This window comes from Chroicocephalus ridibundus, chromosome 28 (genome assembly GCF_963924245.1).
Source record: "Chroicocephalus ridibundus chromosome 28, bChrRid1.1, whole genome shotgun sequence".
Taxonomy (NCBI): Eukaryota; Metazoa; Chordata; class Aves; order Charadriiformes; family Laridae; genus Chroicocephalus; species Chroicocephalus ridibundus.
Genome location: NC_086311.1, coordinates 929,322 through 953,100, shown reverse-complemented (window position 1 = coordinate 953,100; position 23,779 = coordinate 929,322). Strand labels below are relative to the sequence as shown.

The window sequence follows — 23,779 nt, the reverse complement described above, 5'->3', positions numbered from 1 at the left end:
AAGCTGTGGAGAACAGAACCCAAAGCGTGGGACTGTACAAAGCCACTGGGAGGACTGCCTCAGAGTTAACCAAGGGAATCGCACGAAATGCCCCGGGAGGAGTGATAGCACTGGAAAGGACTGGGTAACTGGAGTGAGTGTTCAAACTAAACCTATCAACCGGCCGGGTTTCCACCCTTCTCGCCACACTCTAATTTTAATTTTACTAAATCTTGTAGGTGTCTTATTGTTTGCACAGCAAGGGGGGTTGTGTGTTGCTCTGGATGAGGAATGCTGCGTATATGCAGATCACACTGGAGTAGTTAGAGACACCATGACAAAACTACGAGAAGGATTAGAAAAAAGAAAGAAAGAAAGCGAAGCACAGCAAAGTTGGTATGAATCCTGGTTCAGTTATTCCCCATGGATGACTACGCTATTGTCTACCATTGCGGGACCTATGCTACTATTTATTTTGGGATTAACATTTGGCCCTTGTATATGGAACAGAGTAATTGAAATTGTAAAGGGCAGACTGGAAGCTGCCCATTTAATGCTTCTCAGGGCTAAATACGAGTCATTAGATCAGGAACCAGCAATAGAAGAAACATTAGCTTTAAGTCACGCTGAACTCCAAAGATTTGATGAACAAAATGGTAAATAAAAAAAAAAAAGGGGGGGGGATTGTAATAAATAGAATCATGTTTGTTAATCAAATCAGGCTTTCTTAAAGGCTGGTGAAAACTTACACTGTTTCGACTCTTCACATACTTAAATCGCAGGCATCCAGCGTGCTATCTGGTGCGCTTTGACACCTCAAGGCCTAAATCACAGGCATCTGGTGTGTTTGAACACTTCAAAGGGAAGAGCTAAGTTGTGAGATAAGCTGAAAAGAGTCTCCCCAAGGACACTGATAAAGATGAGGAGCCTTCAGCCCCACAACCATCAGGAGGCGGGACAAGACCGACCCCCTGGCAACACGTCGCTCAGACACGGAATATACCAGGATTGACACATATACGGGAACCAGAAGAGTATAGAATCAGCTACTTTCGGGAAGCGGGTGTGCACCGTTGGCGGAGCAAAGACTCCCCGGCCGCCCAGCACTGTTTTGCTTGCTGCCGCTTGCTTAATAAACTAATTTGATTAATTGGACTGGTTCCTGTCAATTATTGGGGCACAATCTATAACACGAGCTGTGAAAATTAAAAAAAAAAAATAGCTTAATGAGGCTGCAGGTGTCAAGTTTGCAGCTTAACAAGGCTGCAAGAGACAAGTCTGCCGTGTTGGACGCTCTCTTTAGAGCTCTTTTTTGGTTGCTTTGCCCCTGTGCAGTCACACTTGTGATAAATGATTTAATCGCAAACAGGATTCCAGTTAGAATTTATAATTTATTAAAGGAATAAAGGCAAGCAAACAGCGCTGGGTGTGCCGGGAGTCTCTGCCCAACCAAGACGCACACCTTACAGACCCCATTTTTGGTTTATATCTCCTATACCAATCCATACTCATAACTGCCTCTAAAATGGTTGGCCCTTGCCAAAAATGGGTGTATCCCCCCTCTTACAGGTCACTATGCAGATAACAACAGGACCGGTTTAAGTTGGTATTCTAGAATGTTCGCCAGGTGGCTCCTGCAAAACACAGACAGGACAGACACACCGTCTCATCTGCGGCCAGACAGACAAAACAGTCAAAGGCCACGCTCACCCTGTGGCCCTAACACTGTTCCACGCTGACACGAATCAGTTACGCACATTTCACACACTGGCTGCAGAAAGCCCCGCTGACGCCTTAACCCAAAGGGTTTGTCGCTTGGAGAGAGGCCGCAGTTCTCTCATTTGGGTCTCCCAAAGGAAATCCCTCCATGAATCTTCCCCCGGGGTTTTCCCTGCCTGCTCCGGACAGGCGGCACACGGGGACGCCGCCATGGGATGTGTGTGGGGCAGACCGTGCGGGGACGGTCCGTGCTCGGGTCCCACCTTCTGGTTGCCATCCAGCCTCCCGTGTGCCAGTCTCTGCAGAAAAAGCCCCTGAGGTGGGGGTGACACCGGGGTGTCAGGGCTGCTGTCCCCGGCAGCTCGTGGGCTATTCAGCTGCGGCGGTGGCAGGAAGCTCAGGCCCCGCTGCCAGTTTGCACCTCGATGGCAGAAGCCCGAGCGGTCATCGGTCATCGGTGCGTTGGTTTCCTGTCCCCTCCTCCGTGTCCCCAGCCCTGTGCCCTCCCGGCTCTTCGGCGTCATGGAGGACGAGGACGGCTACATGGTCTTAGACAAGCGGGGGGCTGTGGGGAGCCCGCGTCCCCTCCGGGATGCAGGTATTGGGGGTCGTGTCTGCTGGTCCCCCCCCAAATTTGGTGGGGGAGAGCGGAAATACGGGGTGGTGATGACTGGTGCGACTTGAGAAGGGCGAGAAATGGGGTGATGTCACCCGTTAGGGCCCCGAGAGCTGCTCAAGCTGGGGAAACTGAGGCACAGAGGGAGGGAGGAGGGTCTGGGGGGGCTTTTCTTGAGGCTGTGGATTGTCAGACCCCCCCGGGGGTGGCTGCTGCCCTGCCTCTGCCAAGCTACGGGTCTCAGCTGTGACCCAAAAAAGGGAGCAGAGGGAGTTCTGGGGACACCCAGCTCCTGCTGCTGGTTCTTACTGGGGTTTGGGGGGGTCTCACCAGGGTGTTTTGCCCCAGGACCCCCTGCTTTGCCTCTCTGGGGATGGGAGAGGGCTGATGGATGCCCTCAAGCCCCTCCCCTCCACTTTTTTTGTACCCCTGACCACAGGATCCAGCCTGCAAGACCCCCAGGGGGGTTTTGCCCCACGGCAGGCGAGTGTCCTCGCAGGAGCCCCCCACCGCCCCTGCTGCATCCTCGGGGTCCTGACGGCCACCCTGGCACTGTCCCTCGTGGTGTGCGGTGAGTTGGGCTTTTTCCGGGGGTGGTGGGAGGGACCGGGTGCCCCCTCCATCCCTGAGGGAAGACGGTCCCGACTGGGCTCGTCATCTGGCTCTCCCAGTGGCTTTGCTGATGGCGGAGAGAGGACAGTCCAAGGGGACACTGGGATGCGGGAACGCGTCGCTGGCATGCAGCTGTACCGGCGTGGGGGTGAGGAAGAGCCTGTGCCCCCTGCGAGGTAACACCCCCCCACCTTGGGGTCCCCTCAAAGGACTGCCCACCCCCTCCAAATAATCCGTGACAGCATCCCCCTGGCCGGATCGTGCTGAGGCAGGGGGGCGTTAGCGTGGTGGTGTCCCTCTGTCCCCAGAGGGCGAGGGGTGCATGCTCTGCCCCACGAACTGGACGCTGCGTGGGACCAAGTGCTATTGGGTGTCCGCTGGGATTAACCCTTGGAGCGTCAGCCGGGAGGACTGTGTGAAGCGAGGTGCCGAGCTGCTGATGCTGGGGGACCAGGATGAGCTGGTAAAGGGACCGGTGGCATCGGGGATGTGGGACGGGGCCGGTGGCACCTGGGGAAGGGCTGAGGGTTTGCCCAGAAACCTGGGGTCAGCACCCGGCCCTGGGTGCCTTCGCGTGGGGGATGCCGGTGGGGCTCTGTCCTGGGACACGGGGGCTGGAGCCTGTTTTGGGATGGTGGCCTGTGGCACATCGGCGTCACCGCCTGCCCCCTCTGCGATACAGGATTTCCTAAATAAAATCCCCCGTAAACCCGCCGGCTACTTCTGGATCGGGCTCTACGCCGGGGACGGCTGGACCTGGCTGAACGGCTCCCGCCTGGACCCGAGCCGGTGAGCGCCTTGGGGAGGGACGGGTGTCGGGGTGGGCACCGCCACCATTACCCGAGGGACCTTCGTGTGTGACGTGGGCTCCCTCCCGCACCCGCAGGTTCCAGCTGCGCCCCCCGGCTGAAGGCGGCTCCTGCGGGGTGATCAAGGAGGGCAGGATCAGCCACGAGAGCTGCGGCTCGGCGTTGCAGTGGATCTGCCAGAAAGCAGCCACCCAGCTCTGAGCCGGGCTGCGGCCGGGAGAGACGCTTGGGGACGGGGTGGGATCAGGCCCTTTGCGGGGGGATGCGGGAGCTGAGGTCGAGCAACGACCATGTGTAAAGGAATAACGACGTTATCTGGGCTCCGTGTGGTGTTTTCAAGCCAGTTTGCGAACAGGGCGGGCTGGAAGGAGCGTCCTTCTGTCCCGCCTGTGTGCGCACGCTGTCCCTGTCCCTGCCTGCCTCCCCCTTCCACGGCTCCGGGGGGCTGAGGGCCCCCCATCCCACCCCCTTTGGGGTTCCTGCCCCTGCCAGCGGCCCCCTCAACCTTCCTCCTCTGCCCTCCTCATCCTCAGGTCGTGCTCTCGCCCCAGGCCCAGCACAACTCGCCCGGGAAGGGACCGAGGGGCAGCGGAGGAGACGGGTGCCGGTGGCACGGTGCCGGCAGCGGGGTTGCAAAGGCAGGGAGGAAGCGCAGCGGGTTAAAAAGGAGAGAAAAAGAGGTTGGGGGGGGATTAAAAAGCGACGCCAGTAGCGCAAATAATTTTCCTCGCAGCTGGGACTGTGTGTACCCTGTCGGTGTGGGAAAGATGTTGATGGCACGCTGACGTTTTGGTGGTGTTTTTCCTGAGTCTGGGACTCTTCAGTTCTCCATGTTCTAGGAAAGTTACTAAGAAAAGTAAATTGAGGAATTAATTAAGAAAAAGTACTAAGAAAAAGTACTAAGAAAAAGTACTAAGAAAAAGTACTAAGAAAAAGTACTAAGAAAAAGTACTAAGAAAAAGTACTAAGAAAAAGTACTAAGAAAAAGTACTCTATCGCGGCCTAAAGGCTTCAGGAAATCCAGCTGCTCATACTCCGTAAAGCTCGGCAACAGCACAAATCGCACCCTATTATAATCCTTAGTAATATAGTCTAATTAAAGCTTACTTATTTATGCTAAACAATTAGTATTCCTCAACAATTCAGCTCCTTTCCCCATCCTCTCGTGAAGTGCAGGGTGCTGGACCCACATTTCAATAAGATTATATAAATTATATATCAATTCTGTATTATAAGGGAGTTGCTGGTGGGGCTAGAGGTATTTGGGGTCAGAGGAGACACACCAGCAGCGAAGACACTGGTCAAAAGTGTCAAAGTCCTCAAATGCACCCAAAAAAATCACTGCCAAGGAGAAAAAAAAGATTTGTCGTGGCATGAAAAAAATGAAATCTTATGACTCAGATCCTCCATCCGCTTGGAGACCGTTTATGAGGAGGTCGAAGGTGCAGCTGGTGCCCCCATGTGGAAGGTGGGAGAAGGGGGTGAGAAGTCTTCCTCAAGAAATAATTAAAAATTAAAATAATTTTTTAAGAAGTCCGCTATTTTGGGGGGGGGGGGGAGGGAGGGGGATTAAGGTAGGAGGTAGAAATCAGCCAGAGAGAAATGCAAAATTTCTAACGGCTTCGTTGAGGCCAAGACGATGTGAGGTTTTTTGCCAGGGAGTGGAAAAAGTGGAAAAGATGCCGCCACATTCAATGACGGGAACGTGAAGGAGCCCCTGTGTCCCCAGGACAGAGGCAAATCCCCCCACCCAGAAGTGCCTGGGGCTACAGGCAGGATACTCATAAGAGTTCTGAGTGAGTGCAGGGCTACCCCTGTGGCCTGTTGGGAGGGGACAGTGTCCCCATGACAGTGTCACCCAGTGAGGACTGTGGCTACAAGTGTGAGGCTTCTTCCAGCTGCCTGGGAAAGGTGCCATATTCTGCTCAGTCCTCATTAGGGGGCTGTCTACACGGGGCCTTCTCCCTCCAGCCCTGGCAGTGTGGGGCACTGGCAGCGGGAGCAGGGTGGCTGGAGCCCCTCCCCATGGCCCCGTGTTTTTCTGCCCATGGGGGCTCTCGGGGGTCCCCCAAATCCTGTCCCCGTGGGAAAGTGCAGCTGGAGCCCCAGCAGCAGCCGAAAGCAGCTGTGGGTGTTGGGGACCGACCCGACCAGGGTGGTGGGTGACCAAACCTGGCCGTCCCCTTCCAGCGCGGTGCTGGTGTGGTGGCTGTGCGGGAGGGCCCCTTCCCAGTGCCCCCAGTCTTGTCTGTTCTCCAGCAGCTCTGACCTTCCGCGGCGGGAGGGCCACCAGGACCCGCTGCCCTTCTACTCGCAGGCGTTCTGCCTCCGCGCTGCTGCCCGCATCCACCCCCTCACTCACCTGGGACGAGGCAAAGAGTAAAAAGCCCCGTTTCCTCCCAAAACGCTGGGGCGGCCCGAGCGTTCCTGGGCGGCGCAGGGAGTGAGTGGGAGCAGTGGGTTTATAAGCGGCAGATGGTGAGTTGTTAAAACCGCTGTTTTGCTGGCGTTGCAGGGACGGCAGCAGCGGGCACAGCCCTTCACTCACCTCCCGGGCACGGGACACCCTCCGTGGCCGTGACGGGGCGGACCTGGTTGAGAACCGCACCGCTTGCTCCACCTCCCCCCCGCCCCTCCGCCAGTCCAGCCGTGCCCGATGGAGCGGACCTGATTGAGAACCCCCGCGGTCGCCTCCGCCGCTGGAAGCGCTCTCCCGGCTCCGGCGCCCAAAGAGCCGAGAAATGGGTTTATTTCACGCCTGCGCAGAGACGGGCGCTGCCTGGGAGCCCCGCAAAGCTGTCGCGCCCTGGCTTATACGGTGTAAGCATTTTACAAAAATCGACCACATTAGCATACTGTACTTATCATGGGCGGCTCCTCCTAGTGGCTGCTTCTGTTCTCGCTTCCAATTAAAGGTCTGCTGCATTCGCAAATTACTGCACATGCTCAGCCGGTCGGGGTCTGAAGATTTGGACTCGCAGTTTTCGCATTGTACCAAGTCAAGTTCCCCTGAAGGACACGCACTTTATTTTCAACGCTTTGTAACAACCAACAACTTCACAGTTTTAGTGGAACGCCCCAGTTTTCCCCCGTTTGCTTCCTCGTGTCTTTTTGCTCTCTACACTCCGCTACAACACACCTCTTGCCTTCCCCGGGGGGGTCGAGCAGGGTCTCACCTCGCCGCTCCCTCGGTGCGGGTCCCAGTGTCCCGGAGGGCAGCAGTCCCTCGCTGCAGCTCTTTTAACGCCGCCCCACTTCGCCCCTCGCTCGGGGCAGCTCCTTCCGTGACACAGGCAGGGGCCGGCCTTCGGTGCAGCTTTCGGTGACACTTTGCCGTCCCTGCAGCTCTTGCGGCGACACGGGACAGCGACCGCCCCCGGCGCCCCCCTCGACGTCCCAGCACTCGGTGGCGCCTCGCCCGTCCCTCGGTGCAGCTCTTTTAGCGACACGGGGCGGCGGCCGCTCACCGGTGCGTCTTTTATTATCCCCTCCGCTCTCCCCATCCCTTCGCGTAGCTCCTTTCAGCGCTGCCTCACCACCCCTCCCCTCGGAGCGGCTCTTCTAGAGCCACGAGGCGGCCACCCCTCTATGCCACCCGTCTGTCGCCGCCCCGCCCACCCCTCGGTGCGGGTTCCAGTGTCGCGGAGGGCGGCCGTTCCTCGGTGCAGCTCTTTTAGCACCGCCCCGCTCCGCCCCTCGCTCGGGGCAGCTCTTTCGGTGACACGTGCAGGGGCCGGCCCTCGGCCCAGCTCTAATCGCCGCCTCGCACTTCCCCGGCCCTCGGCACAGCTCTTTTAGGGATGCGAGGCAGCGCCCAGCCCCCCGTGCGGCACCTATTCACACCCCAACGCTTCCCTCGGGGCAGCTCTTCCAGTCCCTCCCAAGCAGCGCCCACCCCTCGGTTCAGCTCTCATCGCCGCCCCGCAATCCCCCTTCCCGTCGCTGCTCCCCGCCGCCCCGCCCTGCGGGTACCGGGGAGCAGCTCCCCCCGCTCCGGGCGCGGCCCCGCCCCGTGTCCAGCTCCTCTGCTGAACGCCCGGGGGCGGCTCCTGAAAGAGCCGTCGGGTTCCACGTTTTATCACTCCATCCACCGCCCTCCAAAGACTCGCCCGCAACCATCGCCGCCGCGGGATCCCCGGCCTCCTCCGCTCCCCGTCCGCCGCCGCTTTTCCCCGCGCTCCCCAACGCGCCCCGGCTCCAACAGGCTTTACCGGCCGCCCCCCCGCGCCGCCCGCCTCTCCGCGCTCCCTCCTCACGGCCGCCGCCGCCCCACTGCGCGACAGCGCCCCCTCGCCGGGCCCTTTATATACCCCCGCGCCGGACGCAACCGAGGCAACGTCCCCTCCGCGCGCGTGCCACCCCCCCTCCCCTCCCCTCCCCGGCGGACGCCGCCGAATCAACCCTCCGCGCGCCTCCCCCCCCCCACCGCCGCGGCCAAAACGGGCTTTTTCCCCCTCAAAAAAACCCCTCGCCCCAAGGGAAGCTCTCTCCTTCCTGCCAGATTTCTTCCTATTTTCTTCCCAATTCCTTTTTTCCCTCCCTGTGCTTCCCTTAGCGCTCGCAGTGCTGCTTCCTCTCCACCTTCGCCCCCGCTGAGGATGCCGGCCCGGCTGGGAGTGTGCAGAGCCCCGGTGTGAGGGCAGGCTGTGGTGAGTGCAGGGGGGGTGATGCAGGAGCCCCCCTTGGCGAGGGGCCTTTTCCCCGGGGCCGAGGGCACCCGGGCCGGTGGCGGCCCCGGCTCTGCCCGTCCCTGGGTGGGGGGGCCACCGGCACCGGCTGCCCTTCTGGCAGCCGTTCTGCCTCAGGGGGGAGGTGGGGACTGTTGTGGAAATAGTGTCCGCACTGAGCTGCTCGGAACAGGGTGATGGCTGGCGTGGGCGGCTCAGGCGCCGTGGTTCAGCTCATGTTTCCCCCACTTTGCTCTGTCTGCCTCCACCCCCGTTCAGCCCGGACTGGGCACCGTGGGTCAACTGGTCCCTCTGGAGCAACCAGCGTGGCTGAGCACCCACCTTGCTGCCCTGCTGGATTCCTTCCTGCTGCTCTTGGTGCAAAGAGGAGGAATCCTGCTCAGCACCCTGCTGGGTTTGCTGTTCCTAGCTGTGAAAATTAAAAAAAAAAAATAGCTTAATGAGGCTGCAGGTGTCAAGTTTGCAGCTTAACAAGGCTGCAAGAGACAAGTCTGCCGTGTTGGACGCTCTCTTTAGAGCTCTTTTTTGGTTGCTTTGCCCCTGTGCAGTCACACTTGTGATAAATGATTTAATCGCAAACAGGATTCCAGTTAGAATTTATAATTTATTAAAGGAATAAAGGCAAGCAAACAGTGCTGGGTGTGCCGGGAGTCTCTGCCCAACCAAGACGCACACCTTACAGACCCCATTTTTGGTTTATATCTCCTATACCAATCCATACTCATAACTGCCTCTAAAATGGTTGGCCCTTGCCAAAAATGGGTGTATCCCCCCCCCTCTTACAGGTCACTATGCAGATAACAACAGGACCGGTTTAAGTTGGTATTCTAGAATGTTCGCCAGGTGGCTCCTGCAAAACACAGACAGGACAGACACACCGTCTCGTCTGCGGCCAGACAGACAAAACAGTCAAAGGCCACACTCACCCTGTGGCCCTAACACTGTTCCACGCTGACACGAATCAGTTACGCACATTTCACACACTGGCTGCAGAAAGCCCCGCTGACGCCTTAACCCAAAGGGTTTGTCGCTTGGAGAGAGGCCGCAGTTCTCTCATTTGGGTCTCCCAAAGGAAATCCCTCCATGAATCTTCCCCCGGGGTTTTCCCTGCCTGCTCCGGACAGGCGGCACACGGGGACGCCGCCATGGGATGTGTGTGGGGCAGACCGTGCGGGGACGGTCCGTGCTCGGGTCCCACCTTCTGGTTGCCATCCAGCCTCCCGTGTGCCAGTCTCTGCAGAAAAAGCCCCTGAGGTGGGGGTGACACCGGGGTGTCAGGGCTGCTGTCCCCGGCAGCTCGTGGGCTATTCAGCTGCGGCGGTGGCAGGAAGCTCAGGCCCCGCTGCCAGTTTGCACCTCGATGGCAGAAGCCCGAGCGGTCATCGGTCATCGGTGCGTTGGTTTCCTGTCCCCTCCTCCGTGTCCCCAGCCCTGTGCCCTCCCGGCTCTTCGGCGTCATGGAGGACGAGGACGGCTACATGGTCTTAGACAAGCGGGGGGCTGTGGGGAGCCCACGTCCCCTCCGGGATGCAGGTATTGGGGGTCGTGTCTGCTGGTCCCACCCCAAATTTGGTGGGGGAGAGCGGAAATACGGGGTGGTGATGACTGGTGCGACTTGAGAAGGGCGAGAAATGGGGTGATGTCACCCGTTAGGGCCCCGAGAGCTGCTCAAGCTGGGGAAACTGAGGCACAGAGGGAGGGAGGAGGGTCTGGGGGGGCTTTTCTTGAGGCTGTGGATTGTCAGACCCCCCCGGGGGTGGCTGCTGCCCTGCCTCTGCCAAGCTACGGGTCTCAGCTGTGACCCCAAAAAGGTTGCAGAGGGAGTTCTGGGGACACCCAGCTCCTGCTGCTGGTACTTACTGGGGTTTGGGGGGGTCTCACCAGGGTGTTTTGCCCCAGGACCCCCTGCTTTGCCTCTCTGGGTATGGGAGAGGGGTGATGGATGCCCTCAAGCCCCTCCCCTCCACTTTTTTTGTACCCCTGACCACAGGATCCAGCCTGCAAGACCCCCAGGGGGGTTTTGCCCCACGGCAGGCGAGTGTCCTCGCAGGAGCCCCCAACCGCCCCTGCCGCATCCTCGGGGTCCTGACGGCCACCCTGGCACTGTCCCTTGTGGTGTGCAGTGAGTTGGGCTTTTTCCGGGGGTGGTGGGAGGGACCGGGTGCCCCCTCCATCCCTGAGGGAAGACGGTCCCGACTGGGCTCGTCATCCGGCTCTCCCAGTGGCTTTGCTGATGGCGGAGAGAGGACAGTCCAAGGGGACACTGGGATGCGGGAACGCGTCGCTGGCATGCAGCTGTACCGGCGTGGGGGTGAGGAAGAGCCTGTGCCCCCTGCGAGGTAACACCCCCCCACCTTGGGGTCCCCTCAAAGGACTGCCCACCCCCTCCAAATAATCCGTGACAGCATCCCCCTGGCCGGATCGTGCTGAGGCAGGGGGGCGTTAGCGTGGTGGTGTCCCTCTGTCCCCAGAGGGCGAGGGGTGCATGCTCTGCCCCACGAACTGGACGCTGGGTGGGACCAAGTGCTCCGCTTGGCGGCACGGGGACAACCAAAGGACAACCCAAAGAGGGGACCATGCAAGGAGCAAGGAGAGGGTCCCTGCTCCTGGGGTGCCGGCCCGGGGGCTTGCATAGGAGGCAGATCTGCTTTTTATGATGAGCACTGGCTGATGCACATCAGTGCAAGGTATGGGAAGTGGGTTTTTATCAGCATTTCTTAGATCTGATGGGTGGACGAGAGTTGACTGTTAGTTGGCCAGCAAGGAGAAACCACTGGAAACTTATCAGCGGTGTCAGGGTCAGGATTTGTCACCCCGTGTCCAAGCTCAGGGTTGCACGGAGCCCTGCCAAAATTAGTTTTGTGCTGGGTGTGACGTTGCTGGTGGCATCTGTTCTGGGCCCCAGCAGCCCCAGACCACACTGAGCAGGTGGAAGGGAGACTCAAATGTCTGATAGATCTTGGTGAGATCCTCCAAAGGGGGAGGAGATCCACGACCAGCAGTGATCTGGGGATGACGATTTGAACTTCGTGTGGGCTCGGTGCCAGAGAGACCCCAAAATCAATCTGCTGGGGGCACACCAGGCTGCAAGGGGTAGTCAGAAGGTGGTGAGGAGGCCTTCACCCTTGCATCAGGCCCCTCTGGGCTGCGCAGATAAGGCTGGTACAGCTTGTTTTGCAGCAGAGACCACTTCCGCGGTGGTCAGAGGCTTACGGGGCTTTCTGCCGCCGTCCAGCTTGATGCCTCCGTATCTCGTGTGCGATCTCATGCAGAGGGTGGAGGTAACACATCCTGCTGGCAGTGGAAAGCGGCAGACGGTGGAGGCGGTTGCAAATGCTGGGGGAGGGCGTAAGCTCAGAGATGTTGACCCTGTACCCCAAATGGAGCTTGTCTGAGGTCGGGACCGCAAGGCCAATTCTCGCCCCCCATGAGGTGCTCGGATCAAGGCTTGGGGTGGGCTGAGATACCAGGAAGGATGAGGGGAGGGCTGGAGGGGTCTGAGCACCTACTCGGTGTCAGGATCCATCCCAGACGCTTCCCCGCAGCCCCCTGGTGCCACATGAGGGTAGATCTTGGGGGAGCCCATCCCTCTCCCCTGCTCTGCCCTTGCAGTTCTCCACCAGCAGTTGGAGAACCCAGGAAGCCACAAGAACGTGAGTGGGAATGTAGGAGATGGCAACACCAGCCTGGGGAACGTCTGCTCGGAGCTGAGGGAAGATCTCTGCTTGTCGAATCTACAAGGTAACTGCCCCGGCCACGATGTATCTCTGCACCATCAGGTTTCCCAAAACCTTATAGCCCGAATTCCCTAATCTTCTGTTCCCCGGTAGAGAACCAAGCAAAGCTCGGGGCATTGCCATCCTCCTGGGGAGCAAACCAGGCTAAACCACTTGTCCTCCTTGGGACATGCAGGGGACAAGGTGGCTTCTTGGTGGCTGAACGTGGCCCTGTCTTTCAGAGGGCGAGGGGTGCATGCTCTGCCCCACAAACTGGATGCTGCGTGGGACCAAGTGCTATTGGGTGTCCACTGGGATCAACCCTTGGAGCGCCAGCCGGGAGGACTGTGTGAAGCGAGGTGCCAAGCTGCTGATGCTGGGGGACCAGGATGAGCTGGTAAAGGGACCGGTGGCATCGGGGATGTGGGACGGGGCTGGTGGCACCTGGGGAAGGGCTGAGGGTTTGCCCAGAAACCTGGGGTCAGCACCCGGCCATGGGTGCCTTCGCGTGGGGGATGCCGGTGGGGCTCTGTCCTGGGACACGGGGGCTGGAGCCTGTTTTGGGATGGTGGCCTGTGGCACATCGGCGTCACCGCCTGCCCCCTCTGCGATACAGGATTTCCTAAATAAAATCCCCCGTAAACCCGCCGGCTACTTCTGGATCGGGCTCTACGCCGGGGACGGCTGGACCTGGCTGAACGGCTCCCGCCTGGACCCGAGCCGGTGAGCGCCTTGGGGAGGGACGGGTGTCGGGGTGGGCACCGCCACCATTACCCGAGGGACCTTCGTGTGTGACGTGGGCTCCCTCCCGCACCCGCAGGTTCCAGCTGCGCCCCCCGGCTGAAGGCGGCTCCTGCGGGGTGATCAAGGAGGGCAGGATCAGCCCCGAGAGCTGCGGCTCGGCGTTGCAGTGGATCTGCCAGAAAGCAGCCACCCAGCTCTGAGCCGGGCTGCGGCCGGGAGAGACGGTCGGGGACGGGGCGGGATCAGGCCCTTTGCGGGGGGATGCGGGAGCTGAGGTCGAGCAACGACCATGTGTAAAGGAATAACGACGTTATCTGGGCTCCGTGTGGTGTTTTCAAGCCAGTTTGCGAACAGGGCGGGCTGGAAGGAGCGTCCTTCTGTCCCGCCTGTGTGCGCACGCTGTCCCTGTCCCTGCCTGCCTCCCCCTTCCACGGCTCCGGGGGGCTGAGGGCCCCCCATCCCACCCCCTTTGGGGTTCCTGCCCCTGCCAGCGGCCCCCTCAACCTTCCTCCTGTGCCCTCCTCATCCTCAGGTCGTGCTCTCGCCCCAGGCCCAGCACAACTCGCCCGGGAAGGGACCGAGGGGCAGCGGAGGAGACGGGTGCCGGTGGCACGGTGCCGGCAGCGGGGTTGCAAAGGCAGGGAGGAAGCGCAGCGGGTTAAAAAGGAGAGAAAAAGAGGTTTGGGGGGGATTAAAAAGCGATGCCAGTAGCGCAAATAATTTTCCTCGCAGCTGGGACTGTGTGTACCCTGTCGGTGTGGGAAAGATGTTGATGGCACGCTGACGTTTTGGTGGTGTTTTTCCTGAGTCTGGGACTCTTCAGTTCTCCATGTTCTAGGAAAGTTACTAAGAAAAGTAAATTGAGGAATTAAGAAAAATTACTAAGAAAAATTACTAAGAAAAATTACTCTATCGCGGCCTAAAGGCTTCATGAAATCCAGCTGCTCACACTCAGTAAAGCTCGGCAACAGCACGAATTGCACCCTATTATAATCCTTAGTAATATAGTCTAATTAAAGCTTACTTATTTATGCTAAACAATTAGTATTCCTCAACAATTCAGCTCCTTTCCCCATCCTCTCGTGAAGTGCAGGGTGCTGGACCCACGTTTCAATAAGATTATATAAATTATATATCAATTCTGTATTATAAGGGAGTTGCTGGTGGGGCTAGAGGTATTTGGGGTCAGAGGAGACACACCAGCAGCGAAGACACTGGTCAAAAGTGTCAAAGTCCTCAAATGCACCCAAAAAAATCACTGCCAAGGAGAAAAAAAAGATTTGTCGTGGCGTGAAAAAAATGAAATGACTCAGATCCTCCAGCAGCTTGGAGACCGTTTATGAGGAGGTCGAAGGTGCAGCTGGTGCCCCCATGTGGAAGGTGGGAGAAGGGGGTGAGAAGTCTTCCTCAAGAAATAATTAAAAATTAAAATAATTTTTTAAGAAGTCCGCTTTATTTGGGGGGAGGAGGGAGGGGGATTGAGGTAGGAGGTAGAAATCAGCCAGAGAGAAATGCAAAATTTCTAACGGCTTCATTGAGGCCAAGACGATGTGAGGTTTTTTGCCAGGGAGTGGAAAAACTGGAAAAGATGCCGCCACATTCAATGACGGGAATGTGAAGGATCCCCTGTGTCCCCAGGACAGAGGCAAATCCCCCCACCCAGAAATGCCTGGGGCTACAGGCAGGATACTCATAAGAGTTCTGGGTGAGCGCAGGGCCACCCCTGTGGCCTGTTGGGAGGGGACAGTGTCCCCATGACAGTGTCACCCAGTGAGGACTGTGGCTACAAGTGTGAGGCTTCTTCCAGCTGCCTGGGAAAGGTGCCATATTCTGCTCAGTCCCCATTAGGGGGCTGTCTACACGGGGCCTTCTCCCTCCAGCCCTGGCAGTGTGGGGCACTGGCAGCGGGAGCAGGGTGGCTGGAGCCCCTCCCCATGGCCCCGTGTTTTTCTGCCCATGGGGGCTCTCGGGGGTCCCCCAAATCCTGGCCCCGTGGGAAAGTGCAGCTGGAGCCCCAGCAGCAGCCGAAAGCAGCTGTGGGTGTTGGGGACCGACCCGACCAGGGTGGTGGGTGACCAAACCTGGCCGTCCCCTTCCAGCGCGGTGCTGGTGTGGTGGCTGTGCGGGAGGGCCCCTTCCCAGTGCCCCCAGTTTTGTCTGTTCTCCAGCAGCTCTGACCTTCCGCGGCGGGAGGGCCACCAGGACCCGCTGCCCTTCTACTCGCAGGCGTTCTGCCTCCGCGCTGCTGCCCGCATCCACCCCCTCACTCACCTGGGACGAGGCAAAGAGTAAGAAGCCCCGTTTCCTCCCAAAACGGTGGGGCGACCGGAGCGCTCCTGGGCGGCGCAGGGAGTGGGAGCAGTGGGTTTATAAGGGGCAGATGGCGAGCTGTTAAAACCGCTGTTTTGCTGGCGTTGCAGGGACGGCAGCAGCGGGCACAGCCCCTCGCTCACCTCCCGGGCACAGGAGACCCACCGTGGCGGTGACGGGGCGGACCTGGTTGAGAACCGCACCGCTGGCTCCACCTCCCCCCCGCCGGTCCAGCCGTGCCCGATGGAGCGGACCTGATTGAGAACCCCCGCGGTCGCCTCCGCCGCTGGAAGCGCTCTCCCGGCCCCGGCGCCCAAAGAGCCGAGAAATGGGGTTATTTCGCGCCTGCGCAGAGACGGGCGCTGCCTGGGAGCCCCGCAAAGCTGTCGCGCCCTGGCTTATACGGTGTAAGCATTTTACAAAAATCGACCACATTAGCATACTGTACTTATCATGGGCGGCTCCTCCTAGTGGCTGCTTCTGTTCTCGCTTCCAATTAAAGGTCTGGTGCCTTCGCAAATTACTGCACATGCTCAGCCGGTCGGGGTCTGAAGATTTGGACTCGCAGTTTTCGCATTGTACCAAGTCAAGTTGCCCTGAAGGACACGCACTTTATTTCCAACGCTTTGTAACAACCAACAACTTCACAGTTTTAGTGGAACGCCCCAGTTTTCCCCCGTTTGCTTCCTCGTGTCTTTTTGCTCTCTACACTCCGCTACAACACACCTCTTGCCTTCCCCGGGGGGGTCGAGCAGGGTCTCACCTCGCCGCTCCCTCGGTGCAGGTCCCAATGTCCCGGAGGGCAGCAGTCCCTCGCTGCAGCTCTTTTAACGCCGCCCCACTTCGCCCCTCGCTCGAGGCAGCTCCTTCCGTGACACGGGCAGGGGCCGGCCTTCGGTGCAGCTTTCGGTGACACTTTGCCGTCCCTGCAGCTCTTGCGGCGACACGGGACAGTGACGGCCCCCTGAGTGCCCCCTCGACGTCCCAGCACTCGGTGGCGCCTCACCCGTCCCTCGGTGCAGCTCTTTTAGCGACACGGGGCGGCAGCCGCTCACCGGTGCGTCTTTTATTATCCCCTCCGCTCCCCCCATCCCTTCGCGTAGCTCCTTTCAGCGCTGCCTCACCACCCCTCCCCTCGGAGCGGCTCTTCTAGAGCCACGAGGCGGCCACCCCTCTATGCCACCCGTCTGTCGCCGCCCCGCCCACCCCTCGGTGCGGGTTCCAGTGTCGCGGAGGGCGGCCGTTCCTCGGTGCAGCTCTTTTAGCACCGCCCCGCTCCGACCCTCGCTCGGGGCAGCTCTTTCGGTGACACGTGCAGGGGCCGGCCCTCGGCCCAGCTCTAATCGCCGCCTCGCACTTCCCCGGCCCTCGGCGCAGCTCTTTTAGGGATGCGAGGCAGCGCCCAGCCCCCCGTGCGGCACCTATTCACACCCCAACGCTTCCCTCGGGGCAGCTCTTCCAGTCCCTCCCAAGCAGCGCCCACCCCTCGGTTCAGCTCTCATCGCCGCCCCGCAATCCCCCTTCCCGTCGCTGCTCCCCGCCGCCCCGCCCTGCGGGTACCGGGGAGCAGCTCCCCCGGCTCCGGGCGCGGCCCCGCCCCGTGTCCAGCTCCTCTGCTGAACGCCCGGGGGCGGCTCCTGAAAGAGCCGTCGGGTTCCACGTTTTATCACTCCATCCACCGCCCTCCAAAGACTCGCCCGCAACCATCGCCGCCGCGGGATCCCCGGCCTCCTCCGCTCCCCGCCCGCCGCCGCTTTTCCCCGCGCTCCCCAACGCGCCCCGGCTCCAACAGGCTTTACCGGCCGCCCCCCCGCGCCGCCCGCCTCTCCGCGCTCCCTCCTCACGGCCGCCGCCGCCCCACTGCGCGACAGCGCCCCCTCGCCGGGCCCTTTATATACCCCCGCGCCGGACGCAACCGAGGCAACGTCCCCTCCGCGCGCGTGCCATCCCCCCCTCCCCTCCCCGGCGGACGCCGCCGAATCAACCCTCCGCGCGCCTCCGCCTCCCGCCGGCGCCAAAACGGGCTTTTTCCCCCTCAAAAAAACCCCCTCGCCCCAAGGGAAGCTCTCTCCTTCCTGCCAGATTTCTTCCTATTTTCTTCCCAATTCCTTTTTTCCCTCCCTGTGCTTCCCTTAGCGCTCGCAGTGCTGCTTCCTCTCCACCTTCGCCCCCGCTGAGGATGCCGGCCCGGCTGGGAGTGTGCAGAGCCCCGGTGTGAGGGCAGGCTGTGGTGAGTGCAGGGGGGGTGATGCAGGAGCCCCCCTTGGCGAGGGGCCTTTTCCCCGGGGCCGAGGGCACCCGGGCCGGTGGCGGCCCCGGCTCTGCCCGTCCCTGGGTGGGGGGGCCACCTGCACCGGCTGCCCTTCTGGCAGCCGTTCTGCTCAGGGGGGAGGTGGGGCCTGTTGTGGAAATAGTGTCCGCACTGAGCTGCTCGGAACAGGGTGATGGCTGGCGTGGGCGGCTCAGGCGCCGTGGTTCAGCTCATGTTTCCCCCACTTTGCTCTGTCTGCCTCCACCCCCGTTCAGCCCGGACTGGGCACCGTGGGTCAACTGGTCCCTCTGGAGCAACCAGCGTGGCTGAGCACCCACCTTCCTGCCCTGCTGGATTCCTTCCTGCTGCTCTTGGTGCAAAGAGGAGGAATCCTGCTCAGCACCCTGCTGGGTTTGCTGTTCCTAGTGTAATAAATAGAATCATGTTTGTTAATCAAATCAGGCTTTCTTAAAGGCTGGTGAAAACTTACACTGTTTCGACTCTTCACATACTTAAATCGCAGGCATCCAGCGTGCTATCTGGTGCGCTTTGATACCTCAAGGCCTAAATCACAGGCATCTGGTGTGTTTGAACACTTCAAAGGGAAGAGCTAAGTTGTGAGATAAGCTGAAAAGAGTCTCCCCAACGACACTGATAAAGATGAGGAGCCTTCAGCCTCACGACCATCAGGAGGCGGGACAAGACCGACCCCCTAGCAACACGTCGCTCAGACACGGAATATACCAGGATTGACACATATACGGGAACCAGAAGAGTATAGAATCAGCTACTTTCGGGAAGCGGCTGTGCGCCGTTGGCGGAGCAAAGACTCCCGGCCGCCCAGCGCTGTTTTGCTTGCTGCCGCTTGCTTAATAAACTAATTTGATTAATTGGACTGGTTCCTGTCAATTATTGGGGCACAATCTATAACAAATTTGGTGCCGTGACTCGGATAGAGGCAATTTGGCTGTAAACCTCACAGGGGGGGCGCCCCGCTGAGTAAGCGGCCCCTGTTGGGGGTTTCTACACCCAAAACCTCTACCGACGAACTCGAAATTCGGCAGCAAGCAAATAAAAGCCGGCAACCCCGTAAACTTTGTGCACGAAGACCCGAACGAAGACTCAGGAGTGAGTAAGTATAGGCCAGTGATCCGTTCGGTTGGGGTTGGGTATCCCGGAGTGTGCCTGTGTGAGACGTCCACTTGAGGACGAAGCAAGTGCGGACCCCTTAGTAGTGCGGTTCCCATCTCCCGCGAGGGACTGGGCCACGAACAGGGGGAAAAGATTGTGTGTGTGTGTGTGAAGGCACTCCGGAAGATGGGACAGAAGAAAAGCAAGCCTTCTGATCCCATGGGTGGGTCGGTGCCTAAGGTTAGGTTACCCCAGATACCGCCAGACAGTTCGTTAGGATTAATGATTAAATATTGGGATGATTACCCTTCTAGGCAGGGTAAGGATAAAGCAAAAATGATACATTATTGTATGGAAGTTTGGGGTGGGAAGCAAATTAGAAGTGACCACCTGTATTGGCCCGTTTTTGGGTCCCTTGAAGATTGGATATGCCAGGCTTTACATATTTATGTTAATTCTAAGGAACCCTTTAGCCTGGAGGAGAGTGAATATGCACACTTGTGGATAAGGTCAGAGACGAGAGTAAATCTATATCACTTGAGCGAGAAGAAACAGGGGGGTAGGAAAAAAAACAATTTGTAGCTAAATCATGGACGGACATTAGAAAGAAGCTGGAGAAAGTGGAGGATTCGCAGGATAGGGGTTTGGATGAATTGTTAAGGGAAGCCCAGAAAGTGTATGTCCGCAGGGAGGAGGAAATACATAAGAAACAAGCCAGAATGTTGGTAGCTGCAGTCAGAGAAGGGCAAAGGACGTCAACCCCTGGAAAAGGGTTTGAAGCTCGCCAGATAAGACAGGAGACCCGAAAACCTTTAAGAGGGAGAGAATGGGGAACTGTGGTTTGTTTTTATTGTGGAGGAAAAGGGCATGTTAAAAAGGACTGCAGAAAGAGAATGATGGATGAGAAAATGTTCAAAGACTAGGGGTGTCAGGGGCTCTATTTGCTGGGAACCCGAGGAAAAAAAAAAAAAAAAAAAAAAAAAAAAAGCCGGATGGAAAATATAGGTTAGTACATGATTTATGAGAAATTAACCAGAGAACAATAGCTAGATTCCCGGTGGTGGCGAATCCACACACCCTCCTGAGTCAAATAGGGCCCGATAATCAATGGTATAGTGTAATAGATCTGAAGGATGCATTCTGGGCATGCCCCCTCAAAGAAGATTGCCGAGATTACTTTGCTTTTGAATGGGAAGACCCAGATAACCATCGGAAACAAAAATTACGGTGGACGGTATTGCCCCAAGGGTTTACCGAATCTCCGAACTTGTTCGGACAAGCCTTAGAACAAATCCTGAAGGGGTATGAGTTAAGTGAAGGAGTCACACTGGTCCAATATGTGGATGATTTGCTCCTAGCTGGTGATAGCGAAGAAAAAGTGAGGCAGGAAAGTATTAAGTTACTAAATTTTTTGAGTTTACAAGGATTGAAGGTATCAAAATCAAAACTACAATTTGTTGAGAAAGAAGTAAAATATCTGGGACACAGACTAAGCAAGGGAACTAAGAAATTAGACCCCGAAAGGGTGAATGGCATATTGTCATTACCGGCTCCTAGAACTAAAAGACAGGTTAGGCAATTATTAGGTCTCTTTGGCTATTGCAGGCAATGGATTGAGAACTGTAGCAAAAAGGTGAAGTTCCTCTATACCAAATTAACTAAGGATGGATTATTGAAATGGTCGGAGGATGATGATAAACAATTAGTAACACCAAAAACTGATTTAGTAAATGCCCCAGTTTTGAGCCTGCCAGATGTAAAGAAACCATTTTATCTATTTATCAATGTTGATGAAGGGACCGCATTTGGGGTATTAGCACAAGAATGGGCAGGAAGAAAGAAACCTGTGGGATACTTATCTAAACTCCTGGACCCTGTAAGTAGGGGTTGGCCTACCTGCCTTCAAGTGGTAGTAGCCGCAGCCCTTTTGGTAGAGGAAGCCCATAAAATTACCTTTGGAGGAGAATTGAGGGTATTATCACCTCACAACATCAGGGGAATTTTGCAACAAAAAGCTGACAAATGGATAACAGACGCCCGACTCCTAAAATATAAAGGCATCCTAATTTCCTCTCCCAAACTGGAACTCGAGGTAACAAGCGTGCAGAATCCAGCACAGTTTTTGTATGGGGAGCCGAGTGACAAAATAAATCATGATTGTCTTTACAACATTGAGGAGCAAACAAAAATCAGACCAGATTTAGATGAGGAAGAACTTGGAGAAGGAGAAAAGCTATTTGTAGATGGATCATCCCGGGTAGTTGAAGGAAAGAGAAAATCAGGATTTGCAATCATTGATGGGAAAACATTTAGTGTAATACAATCAGGACCTCTGAGTCCTAGTTGGTCTGCACAGGCTTGTGAACTATATGCTGTATTAAGAGCCTTGCAACTTTTAAAAGGTAAAATTGGAACCATATACACGGATTCAAAATATGCCTTTGGCGTAGTGCATACTTTTGGAAAAATTTGGGAAGAAAGGGGTTTAATAAATTCTCAAGGAAAAGGATTAATACACCAGGAATTAATAATCCAGGTCTTACAAGCATTACGAGGACCAGCGGGAATAGCCGTAGTACATTTAAAAGGACACCAAAAAGGATTAAGCCCATTAGTCAGAGGAAACAATCTTGCTGATCAAGAAGCAAAAAGAGCGGCATTAATGGTGATCCAGACTACAAGAACTCGGGAGGACTGTATAACTTGTGGAAAGGAATCAGACGAATTCCCATGTTATGAGTGTTGGAAGGATTTTGGAATCGATGCAGTCCCTTGCAGATGTCTAATTTATGATGAGTGTGACAACCCCAAGTATAGCCATTGCCATCTACACGGAAAAATTCACTCAATCCTGAGCTTTACAGTGCAGGAAAAAGATAAGCTGACTCAGATGGGAATCAGGGAGACAGAAAAAGGAAAGTGGAAACTCCCGGATGGCCGGGAAGTTCTCCCAAAACCTCTGGCTTTGAAAATCATGCAGAAATTCCATGAGAACACCCATTGGGGAACTCAGGCGTTAGTGGGTCAGTTTGCCACAAAGTATATGTGCATTGGTATATACAATATAGCAAAGAGAATAGTTAGCAAATGTATGACATGCAAAAGGGTCAATAAACATCAGTTACGGGGGGGGGGGGGGGGGGGGGGGGAAAAGCCCTGGGGGGAAGGGAACTGGCTCACAGACCATTTGCTAAAATCCAGCTAGACTACACTGAACTTCCAAAGGTGGGACGATATAAATACTTATTAGTAATCATAGACCACCTAACCCATTTTGTGGAAGCTTTCCCGACAGCTAGAGCCACCGCTCAAACCGTAGTGAAGACTTTGCTGGAAAATATAATCCCTAGGTATGGATCCATTGAGGTAACAGACTCTGATAGGGGCTCCCATTTTGTTTCAAAAATAGCAAGGGAAGCTCTCTCCTCTTTGGGGACAAAATGGGAATATCATACTCCCTGGCATCCACAAAGCTCGGGAAAGGTAGAAAGTAAATGGGGAAATAAAGACACAGCTCACAAAATTGATGTTAGAAACTAAGATGTCATGGGTAAAGTGCCTCCCCTTAGCACTACTGAATATAAGAACACAGCCCCGAACTGATGTAGGAATTTCCCCCTTTGAAATGTTATATGGGATGCCATACGATTTAGAAATTCCGCAGGACCACCCCCAACTTGAAAATTCACAAATTAGACCTTATATAATTCAACTCATGGCTAGGAGAGTAAAGCTGCAGAATAAGGGCTTAGTAGTACAGAGACCCCCCTTGGATGTAGCCATGCATAACATAAAGCCAGGAGACAAAGTGTTAATCAAATCATGGAAAGAGTCCTCATTAATCCCCCCCGCATTGGGAAGGGCCCTATCTCGTTTTACTCACCACAGAAACAGCCATCCGGACAACAGAGAGAGGCTGGGCTCATGCGAGCCGCGTAAAAGGACCATTAAAAAAAAAAAAAAAAAAAGCTATTCTTGGGAAGTGACAAGCCCGCCTGGAGATCTGAAGATTGCCTTCCGGAGGTTGTAAATGGACACACATATAACTGTGGTACAAGTGAGCGACTACAGCATATCGGTGGGGTACGGTTACGGTGATACAGGGGACATAAGAATCAAGTGTGACATTCTGAGCTGTAACTGTTATCCTTTTTATTTGTTTTATTTGTAAAGGGTGTCGAGAACGGAGGGGGACCCATTGCCGTTACGGGATACCCCCTCGAGGGGTTTGCCAACCTTGTGGGGACAAAGAGCGTGAGCTCACCAAATTGGCTCTAAACATAAAAATATTTAATGGTGAAATCCAGGAGCAATCTAGTGAATGGCGGGAGATATTTGCACGGGGTATTAAACCCGAGTACTATTGCTATCACCCTCGCGAACCTGCTCCATTTGTAATTGACATTATTAAAGTGTGTTGTCGCAAGACACTTAAAGGGGTTCAGTGCGACTCACCTGAAATGCACAGAAGCAAGCGACTAAAAATTGCATTTATTCTCCTGAAGACTACCCCTGCTGCCGAGAAGATGATACCCCTCGTGGCTCGAAGCAACCGAGTCGACGAGCGAGGCAGAGGAGTACAAAGCTGTGGAGAACAGAACCCAAAGCGTGGGACTGTACAAAGCCACTGGGAGGACTGCCTCAGAGTTAACCAAGGGAATCGCACGAAATGCCCCGGGAGGAGTGATAGCACTGGAAAGGACTGGGTAATTGGAGTGAGTGTTCAAACTAAACCTATCAACCGGCCGGGTTTCCACCCTTCTCGCCACACTCTAATTTTAATTTTACTAAATCTTGTAGGTGTCTTATTGTTTGCACAGCAAGGGGGGTTGTGTGTTGCTCTGGAGGAGGAATGCTGCGTATATGCAGATCACACTGGAGTAGTTAGAGACACCACGACAAAACTACGAGAAGGATTAGAAAAAAGAAAGAAAGAAAGAGAAGCACAGCAAAGTTGGTATGAATCCTGGTTCAGTTATTCCCCATGGATGACTACGCTATTGTCTACCATTGCGGGACCTATGCTACTATTAATTTTGGGATTAACATTTGGCCCTTGTATATTGAACAGAGTAATTGAAATTGTAAAGGGCAGACTGGAAGCTGCCCATTTAATGCTTCTCAGGGCTAAATACGAGTCATTAGATCAGGAACCAGCAATAGAAGAAGCATTAGCTTTAAGTCACGCTGAACTCCAAAGATTT

General features: G+C 56.1%; 2 protein-coding genes across 3 annotated transcripts; both read left to right on the top strand.

The window, feature by feature from the left end:
* The first annotated feature begins 1,708 nt into the window (after positions 1–1,708).
* On the top strand, positions 1,709–3,936 carry LOC134507852 (killer cell lectin-like receptor subfamily F member 1). Of its 2 annotated transcripts, XM_063318807.1 has the most exons (6): positions 1,709–2,296; positions 2,754–2,885; positions 2,986–3,102; positions 3,235–3,389; positions 3,609–3,715; positions 3,813–3,936. In XM_063318807.1, the coding sequence occupies exons 1-6, from the start codon at positions 2,221–2,223 to the stop codon at positions 3,934–3,936; spliced, it is 711 nt and encodes a 236-aa protein (XP_063174877.1). In that variant the 5' UTR covers positions 1,709–2,220. The 2 variants fall into 2 exon arrangements, with proteins under 2 accessions (XP_063174877.1, XP_063174875.1); XM_063318805.1 differs by having other exon boundaries at positions 1,709–2,885; positions 3,235–3,859.
* Positions 3,937–7,090: 3,154 nt separating this feature from the next.
* Positions 7,091–13,910, top strand: LOC134507897 (killer cell lectin-like receptor subfamily F member 1). Its single transcript, XM_063318892.1, has 7 exons — positions 7,091–7,204; positions 8,291–8,384; positions 9,209–9,956; positions 12,036–12,164; positions 12,382–12,536; positions 12,756–12,862; positions 12,960–13,910. Exons 3-7 carry the CDS (start codon positions 9,881–9,883, stop codon positions 13,081–13,083), a joined length of 591 nt encoding a protein of 196 aa, XP_063174962.1. The 5' UTR covers positions 7,091–7,204; positions 8,291–8,384; positions 9,209–9,880; the 3' UTR covers positions 13,084–13,910.
* The last annotated feature ends 9,869 nt before the right edge of the window (positions 13,911–23,779 follow it).